At 40.7% G+C, this 8,935-nt stretch overlaps 1 protein-coding gene across 1 annotated transcript in view; it reads left to right on the top strand.

Moving 5' to 3' along the window:
* The window catches only part of LOC117943422 (myosin heavy chain, fast skeletal muscle), an 11,382-nt gene extending 3,584 nt beyond the window's left edge, over positions 1–7,798 (top strand). Inside the window, exons 15-40 of the mRNA XM_034869535.1 lie at positions 1–88; positions 192–262; positions 349–436; positions 539–656; positions 755–878; positions 963–1,099; positions 1,198–1,453; positions 1,545–1,787; positions 1,867–2,043; positions 2,994–3,139; positions 3,247–3,337; positions 3,420–3,809; positions 3,888–4,014; positions 4,326–4,444; positions 4,540–4,736; positions 4,830–5,013; positions 5,097–5,262; positions 5,384–5,508; positions 5,647–5,955; positions 6,048–6,251; positions 6,341–6,466; positions 6,635–6,805; positions 6,894–6,998; positions 7,088–7,183; positions 7,369–7,500; positions 7,669–7,798. Of these exons, the coding sequence (XP_034725426.1) occupies positions 1–88; positions 192–262; positions 349–436; positions 539–656; positions 755–878; positions 963–1,099; positions 1,198–1,453; positions 1,545–1,787; positions 1,867–2,043; positions 2,994–3,139; positions 3,247–3,337; positions 3,420–3,809; positions 3,888–4,014; positions 4,326–4,444; positions 4,540–4,736; positions 4,830–5,013; positions 5,097–5,262; positions 5,384–5,508; positions 5,647–5,955; positions 6,048–6,251; positions 6,341–6,466; positions 6,635–6,805; positions 6,894–6,998; positions 7,088–7,183; positions 7,369–7,500; positions 7,669–7,689 (4,011 nt within the window). The 3' untranslated portion in view covers positions 7,690–7,798. The remainder of the gene's footprint in view (positions 89–191; positions 263–348; positions 437–538; positions 657–754; positions 879–962; positions 1,100–1,197; positions 1,454–1,544; positions 1,788–1,866; positions 2,044–2,993; positions 3,140–3,246; positions 3,338–3,419; positions 3,810–3,887; positions 4,015–4,325; positions 4,445–4,539; positions 4,737–4,829; positions 5,014–5,096; positions 5,263–5,383; positions 5,509–5,646; positions 5,956–6,047; positions 6,252–6,340; positions 6,467–6,634; positions 6,806–6,893; positions 6,999–7,087; positions 7,184–7,368; positions 7,501–7,668) is intronic.
* Positions 7,799–8,935: the final 1,137 nt, after the last annotated feature.

Raw genomic sequence — 8,935 nt, 5'->3', positions numbered from 1 at the left:
CCCCTGAACGACTCAGTGGTTCAGCTCTACCAGAAGTCTGCAGTCAAACTGTTGGCTCACCTCTATGCATCACATGCCTCAACAGAAGGTACATGATGTTACCTGTCCCTACATTATGAGCTATTAGCAAATGCAAATGTTTTACTTGTGTTGAATTTAATCATTTAATGTAATTGTTGTTCTACTAACAGCTGAAGGTGGCTCAAAGAAAGGTGGCAAGAAGAAGGGTGGTTCCTTCCAGACTGTGTCTGCATTGTTCAGGGTAAGATATGAAAGAATGACTTACTACGTACTTCATGGCACTAATTTAGTACATTTTGCCAATCTAATGTCTTTTTAATTCTTCAGGAGAATTTGGGCAAGCTGATGACAAATTTGAGAAGCACACATCCTCATTTTGTGCGATGCCTGATTCCCAATGAATCAAAGACACCAGGTATGTGCACTTTGTTTCAATGTTGAAGAAATTGTATCATGTGAGTTGACAATTTATTGTACTGTAACTAATCAATAACAAATAATAAATTATATATCATAGGTCTCATGCAGAACTTCCTGGTCATCCACCAGCTGAGGTGTAACGGTGTGCTGGAAGGTATCAGGATCTGTAGGAAAGGTTTCCCCAGCAGAATCCTCTACGGTGACTTCAAGCAGAGGTAGGAGAAATCTAACCTTAACAGTCATTGGAAAGCGCTTATTGCGGTTTATTATATTCAAGCTAGTGTGTCTAACCAAATGAAATCTTTACTTTTAGATATAAAGTATTGAATGCCAGTGTCATCCCAGAAGGCCAATTCATCGACAACAAGAAGGCCTCAGAGAAACTGCTGGGATCCATCGATGTGGACCAGACTCAGTACAAGTTTGGCCACACAAAGGTATGGTATGCTTCCCCAGATATGGCTGTTTAGATTTACTATCATCAATATTTTATACTTATAATTATAATAATTGACTCTTAGGTGTTCTTCAAAGCCGGTCTGATTGGAGTTCTGGAGGAAATGAGAGATGATAAACTTGCTAAACTGGTCACAATGACTCAGGCTCTCTGCAGAGGTTTCCTCATGAGGACAGAGTTTGTCAAGATGATGGAGAGGAGGTAATGTGTCTGGTTAATGTTGTTTAGTTTTCTAAGCATTTTTTAATGTCTGCAACTTTGTAACATTTTCTAACTACATTTTTCTTTGTCACTGTCAGAGAGGCCATTTACTCCATTCAGTATAACATCCGCTCATTCATGAATGTCAAAACCTGGCCATGGATGAAGCTGTACTTCAAGATTAAGCCTCTGCTGAAGAGTGCAGAGACTGAAAAAGAGATGGCCCAAATGAAAGAGGACTTTGGAAAGATGAAAGAAGATCTGACAAAGGCTCTGGCTAAGAAGAAAGAACTGGAGGAGAAAATGGTTTCTCTGCTGCAGGAGAAGAATGACTTGATGCTACAAATTCAGTCTGTACGTTAAATAGAACAAGACAATTTGCCACCTTTTATTTTTTTTACAATTAACTCAATATCATTTTAACTGTATGCCACTGCAAATCTAGGAGGGTGAAAACCTCAGCGATGCGGAGGAAAGGTGTGAGGGGCTCATTAAAGCAAAAATCCAGCTTGAGGCCAAACTCAAAGAGACGTCTGAGAGACTGGAGGATGAGGAGGAAATGAATGCAGAGCTGACTGCAAAGAAGAGGAAGCTGGAGGACGAGTGCTCCGAGTTAAAGAAAGACATTGATGACTTGGAGCTCACCCTGGCCAAAGTGGAAAAGGAGAAACATGCCACTGAGAACAAGGTCACAAGGAGACTTTCCAATCAAACTTTTTCATGTAGATTAAAAACTTGTGAATTAAAATTCATGTAAACTTTTACAGGTCAAAAACCTGGTTGAGGAAATGTCATCTCAAGATGAGACCATTGCTAAGTTGACCAAAGAGAAGAAAGCCCTCCAAGAGGCCCATCAGCAGACCCTTGATGATCTGCAGGCAGAGGAAGACAAAGTCAACACTCTGTCCAAGGCTAAAGTCAAGCTGGAACAGCAAGTGGACGATGTGAGTAACATCTACATTTAAAAGCAAAAACTGAACTTGCTTAAAAGGCAGCAAAGATCTATATTTTAAATTTGGTAATCCCAGTTCAGTCCTGGTTAATTTGGTGACAGCCGTGGTTACCGTGTTCATAGTCGTGCATTGCCAGACCTTCCTCCACAGGAATGTGGAGGAGGGTCTGGCTAGTCCACACTTTCCAGGAGGGGAGATATCATGCCCCGGTTTATTGGCCTTTCTTTAAACCAATAACAATTGTCATGTATTGCTCTAATCCACCCATAAAGCATCTGCAAATTAGCCTCGGAATTTAACTTGTTTTGGTGGAACATGTATGTAAAATTGTTGTTTTAGTCATGCTAGAGAAATCTCAGATTGTACAGATAGGCCAGCCACCTGTCTCAATTTACCATGCAGAGATCTGAGGAGCAGTTAACCATAGCCCTTATAAATTGACTGGTTGTTTATTCAAACACAAAGAAAGCAGAAGGAAACTGTCATCGGTGAAAAGAGATGCATCTGGCAGACTTTTCTGCAGCACCGGGGCAATCCCGGAAGTGGAACGTCGTGAACATAGACTACCGTTGTCATAGCACTGAAAAATATAACACTATCTTGAATTGTAGACACATTTTGATAAACAATTACTGTTAATGCTAACAGCTTTGCCACAGTGTTAAAATAATGAATAGTAAACACTGAAGTTGTTATCAGCTAGATATATTTGGATTACATGCACATTTGTTTCCTGTGAATCCCTTGTGTGCATGAAGTCAACTTAAATCCAATGCAGGAATGGTCAACTCTGCCACTAACAATAAAAACAACTATCTAGAGGGGTAATTACTGAATGCAAAAGGGATGAATGGCTATTGAAAAAACAACAGCATAAATTAACTAAAAATTGGAGTTTGGTTTTCTGAAAATAACTTTATTTTTATAAAACATCTATTTAGCTCGAAGGTTCTTTAGAGCAAGAAAAGAAGCTCCGTATGGATCTTGAGCGAGCAAAAAGGAAGCTTGAAGGAGATCTGAAACTGGCCCAGGAATCCATAATGGATCTAGAGAATGACAAGCAGCAGTCTGATGAGAAAATAAAGAAGTAAGAATGAACAAACGCCATCCATCTAGCTAGTTGCACTAAATGATTTCATGAGAGGCACTACTAGTACACAACTCTAATACGCCTATTTCTTCTGTCTCTTGCAGGAAGGACTTTGAGATAAGCCAGCTCCTGGGTAAGATTGAGGATGAGCAGTCTCTTGGAACCCAGCTACAGAAAAAGATTAAGGAACTGCAGGTACAATTTGAAGTAGGAGTAAAGGATAATAGGAACATACAAATATCTTGAAGGATTTTAAGTTAAAACTTGGGTGTTTCAGGCTCGTATTGAGGAGCTAGAGGAAGAGATCGAGGCTGAGCGGGCTGCTCGAGCCAAGGTGGAGAAGCAGAGGTCTGATCTCTCCAGGGAACTTGAGGAGATCAGCGAGAGGCTTGAAGAAGCTGGTGGAGCAACTTCTGCTCAGATCGAGATGAACAAGAAGCGTGAGGCCGAGTTTCAGAAGCTGCGCCGTGACCTGGAAGAGTCCACCCTGCAGCATGAGGCCACCGCTGCAGCTCTGCGCAAAAAGCAGGCTGACAGTGTGGCAGAGTTGGGAGAACAGATTGACAACCTCCAGAGAGTCAAACAGAAGCTGGAGAAAGAGAAAAGTGAATACAAGATGGAGATCGATGATCTCAGCAGCAATATGGAGTCTGTCGCCAAATCAAAGGTGAGAGACCTACATTTTCTTGCAGGAAGCAAAAAAACAATGTTACTTTTTTATACTAACTCATGCTTCCTTTATTAGACAAACCTTGAAAAGCTGTGCAGGACATTAGAAGATCAATTGAGTGAGCTAAAATCCAAGAATGATGAAAATGTTCGTCAGCTAAACGACCAAAGTGCACAGAAAGCAAGACTTCAAACTGAAAATGGTATGGATATAAAAAACTGGGCTTCTTAAATTTTGTATATTAAAACATTGTCTTGTCAAAAACCTAAATCCAACTTTACCTCTAATGTTTCTCTGCTGTTTAACAACCCTATCCCACCTTCATTCTCTTCTACCTGATTTACACTAGCTGTAAACTTACGTAACCAGTCAACGTAAGATGTATCTCTGTTCAACATGATGGCCAGGGAGGAAAACTTTCTTGGATTTTAATGTGAACACTGTATATAAATTATTACGTTAGCTGTTGAAATGTTGTTTGGATGTAGATAAACAACTAGCATCTTTGATTAGGTGAATATTCGCGTCAGCTGGAGGAGAAAGAAGCTCTTATTTCTCAACTGACGAGAGCCAAGCAGGCCTACACTCAGCAGATTGAGGAGCTGAAGAGGCACATAGAGGAGGAAGTTAAGGTAACAGATCTATGAAATCAGCAGGGAAATTACAGTGGAAAAGTCCAGCAGATGATTGGTATCAAACATTAATCAGTTGTTCATTTGGTTCATAGGCCAAGAACGCCCTGGCTCATGCTGTTCAGTCAGCTCGTCATGACTGCGACCTTCTCAGAGAGCAGTATGAGGAGGAGCTGGAGGCCAAATCTGAGCTGCAGCGTGGAATGTCCAAGGCCAACAGCGAGGTGGCTCAGTGGAGAGCCAAATATGAGACTGATGCCATTCAGCGCACTGAGGAGCTGGAGGAGGCTAAGTAATGAACAGTCCTGAAATCACGTTAGCACATGCATTGATTCTGTTAATCATCATAAATCTTGTTAACTGTATGTTTTTGTTGTTTTTTTAGGAAAAAGCTTGCCCAGCGTCTTCAGGATGCAGAAGAATCTATTGAGGCTGTGAATGCAAAATGTGCTTCTCTGGAAAAGACAAAACAGAGACTGCAGGGTGAAGTGGAAGACCTGATGATCGATGTAGAGAGAGCTAATGCTCTGGCTGCAAACCTCGACAAGAAACAAAGGAACTTTGACAAGGTTAGATTTTGTATTAACATTCATTTTCGACTGGTTAATGTAACTTAACAAAAAACACTCAATTGTTTTCCCTACATGTTCAGGTTCTTGCAGAATGGAAACAGAAGTATGAGGAAAGCCAGGCAGAGCTTGAAGGAGCTCAGAAGGAGACTCGGTCACTGAGCACTGAGATGTTTAAATTGAAAAACTCCTATGAAGAAGCCCTGGACCACTTGGAGACCCTGAAGAGAGAGAACAAGAACCTGCAGCGTAACACATTTATTCTGTTTTCCCTAACAGATATGCACTCTCTGATTATCTCTATTACTTCATTAATTTCTTATCATGCTTAATATTCTAAAATATATCCTTTATTCTTCTGTTCCAACAGAGGAGATCTCAGACTTGAGTGAGCAACTTGGTGACACCGGTAAGGCAATTCATGAGCTTGAGAAGGGAAAGAAGACAGTGGAAAGCGAGAAGTCAGAGATCCAGACTGCTCTGGAGGAGGCAGAGGTAAATATTAGAAGAGCTTTAGAGCACACCTGTGTGAACCTCTTCTTGTACAGGTGTGGGACTTGACACCTCAGTGCTATTTTTCTTCACTGTAACTCACTAGCTGCTCTAGTTGACAAACGTCACACTTGTTCACAGGCTACCCTGGAGCATGAGGAATCCAAGATTATGCGTGTTCAGCTTGAGCTCACCCAAGTAAAAAGTGAGATTGACAGAAAACTTGCAGAGAAGGACGAGGAGATTGAGCAGATCAAGAGAAACAGCCAGAGAGTGATTGAGTCCATGCAGAGCACTTTGGATGCTGAGGTCAGGAGCAGGAATGATGCCCTGAGAATTAAGAAGAAGATGGAGGGAGACCTGAATGAGATGGAGATTCAGCTGAGCCACGCCAACCGCCAGTCAGCCGAAGCCCAGAAACAGCTGAGAAACGTGCAGGGACAGCTTAAGGTAAATCCACTGAAAGATTATTGGCAGAGCATCTTGCTTCAAATAAAAGCCCAAAGTGTTTGCTCATATATCTATCAATGTTTTCAATTTAGGATGCCCAACTGCACCTTGATGAAGCCATTAGAGGCCAAGAAGACATGAAGGAACAGGTTGCCATGGTGGAGCGCAGGAACAACCTGATGCTGGCTGAGATCGAGGAGCTGAGATCTGCTCTGGAGCAGACGGAGCGAGGCCGCAAAGTGGCTGAACAGGAGCTGGTAGATGCCAGCGAGCGCGTGGGACTGCTGCACTCTCAGGTATGCTCAAAGGTTGACAAACAAGAACTTTCACTTTGTTCTTCTATAGTTCAATTCATGATAATTCATTTTTGCCTCTTTAATAATAGAATACCAGTCTCATCAACACCAAGAAGAAGTTGGAGGCTGACCTTGTCCAGATCCAAGGTGAAGTGGAAGATGCTGTCCAGGAAGCGAGAAATGCCGAAGACAAGGCCAAGAAGGCCATTACTGATGTAAGTCATCCTTACACATTTCTGTGTAATATAGCATATATGTATAGTACATAACACGTTAGCGCATAATATTGTATGTTCGGCCATTTCTCTACCTCATCATAGCATATGAAACAGTAGATTGCAACAGGCTTATACATAATAATATAACATTTAACAACATTTCAGGCGGCCATGATGGCAGAAGAGCTGAAGAAAGAGCAGGACACCAGTGCTCATTTGGAGAGGATGAAGAAGAACCTGGAGGTGACAGTGAAGGACCTGCAGCACCGCCTGGATGAAGCTGAGAATCTGGCCATGAAGGGTGGAAAGAAGCAGCTTCAGAAACTGGAGGCTCGGGTAAAGACAAATTTGATCTGATATCAACTTTTCTTTTAACATTCAAATCTTGCCCTCCAAGTAAGAGCATACATTGTTCCCATTTTAGGTGCGTGAGCTTGAGGCTGAAGTTGAAGCCGAGCAGAGAAGAGGAGGAGATGCTATCAAAGGTGTTCGTAAATATGAGAGAAGAGTGAAGGAGCTCAGCTATCAGGTGGGCATTATTTTCCCTATTGATTGGTACAGTCATCTTACAAAGTTGCAAATTAATACAACATAATGATCAATTAATGTAAACTGCAGACGGAGGAGGACAAGAAGAATATCACCAGACTTCAGGATCTGGTGGACAAGCTGCAGCTGAAAGTGAAGGCCTACAAGAGGCAGTCTGAGGAGGCTGTGAGTCAGAAACCTGTTACTGTATTTTCTCAAACAAAGGTGTACACTCAGACCTAGAGACAGAAAAATACAACCACACTCTTCTTTAGTGTAAAATACAAAACCGTTATTACCAGAAGCAGTAATAAAATGTATATATCCTCAGTCTTGATGGATGTTGACTCCTGTGTTGAATTTCCTTATAGGAGGAGCAGGCCAACACTCACCTGTCCAGGTACAGGAAGGTGCAGCACGAGATGGAGGAGGCTCAGGAGAGAGCCGACATTGCTGAATCTCAGGTCAACAAGCTGAGGGCAAAGAGTCGGGAAATTGGAAAAGTAAGTAATTCAAAAAACTAATTCTTTCATCAGCTAAGTTTGTTTTGCAGTTATATTATTTAAAAAAAAAAGTTACAATAATTGGCTGCTTCAGTCCTGCAAAGGTTACCTTATATGAGCCAATTGTCATTCATTATTTCTTCTTTCCATTTTTTATATCCATTTTAGGCAAAGGATGCTGAAGAATAACCTGCAACCTCTGTGAGAGACACAAATGAAAATCATAAAATATGCTTTATCATTGAACTGCTCTCACAAAGTATTGGAGATCTATATTAAATAAATGATGTTGCCAGTAGACTGTCTTTAAACCTTTCTTTACACAACACAAACTATATTATTTACTATAACACAAAAAGTGAAGCATAAGATAAGATACAATTTATTGTCCTCAAAGGGAAATTTTGCCTGGGCAATACTGCTACACACAGCTGCAAACAACTTAAAACAATATATAGCCACAAGATGGAACAGTGGTGCTGGGCGCCCGGATAGCTCAGTTGGTAGAGCCGGCGCCCATATATAGAGGTTTACTCCTGTAAAAAAAAACGGTATGCCATTCCCCCTTCTCTCACACCTTTCATGTCTTCCACTTTACTATCAAAAATTAAGGCTGAAAATGCCTTTAAAAAAAATTATTATTATTATTATTTATTATTATAAAATAAATCTTTAAAAAAACGAATTTAAAAGAGAACAGTGGTGCACAAAAGACTCAGTATATAACTTTCATACAACAAAGATATGTAAGATTTTGAACATGAAAATATTGCACATGCCCTGAGAGAAAAAAAGGTATACATCCGCAGGTATTATAAAATGTGGAAGAGAAGTCATATGAAGATATGCATATGAAATAAAAGTAAGGATTAGCCTGTTTTCTTGTTGAGTAGTGTTATAGACAGTGGGAGTAAAGTAGGCTTAAAGCAGTTGTTTTTACATATGCTGGCTCTGTAACGTCTACCTGAAGGTAATAGTTTGTATTCAGAATAAAAAATGTGTGACCAGTGCTTCATAATTCTGTGTGCATGTCTGACAACAGTTTTCTCAAAGAAAGTGTAAAGGAGGGGTGTCCTTTCTTCCCTCCCAGTTCCATTGCTGTTTTCACCTTGTTGTCAATTCTTAATTTAAACTGGACTGCAAGGGGGCCGTACCATATGCTTTCAAGCAAGAATGTAGAATGTTAATGTGTTCCCACCACACCAAACAGCAGAGAGAGGAAGAGGGAGAAAGAGAAAGAGAAAGAGAAATAAGAAAGAGAAAGAGAGAAAGAAAAAGAGAAAAAGAGAGAGAGAGAGAGAGAGAGAGAGATAAAGAGAGAGAGAGGGAGAGAGAGAGTGTACTAAACTGCCGCTTAAGTAAAAAAATATCAATACTAAAGCAAAAAGTCCTGCATTCATAGTCCCATTTCGGGATAATATATATTATGAATAAA

Source organism: Etheostoma cragini, chromosome 4, assembly GCF_013103735.1.
Source record: "Etheostoma cragini isolate CJK2018 chromosome 4, CSU_Ecrag_1.0, whole genome shotgun sequence".
NCBI classification, from domain to species: domain Eukaryota; kingdom Metazoa; phylum Chordata; class Actinopteri; order Perciformes; family Percidae; genus Etheostoma; species Etheostoma cragini.
Note: the sequence above shows the minus strand (reverse complement) of the source record. Positions and strands in the feature narration are given on the sequence as shown.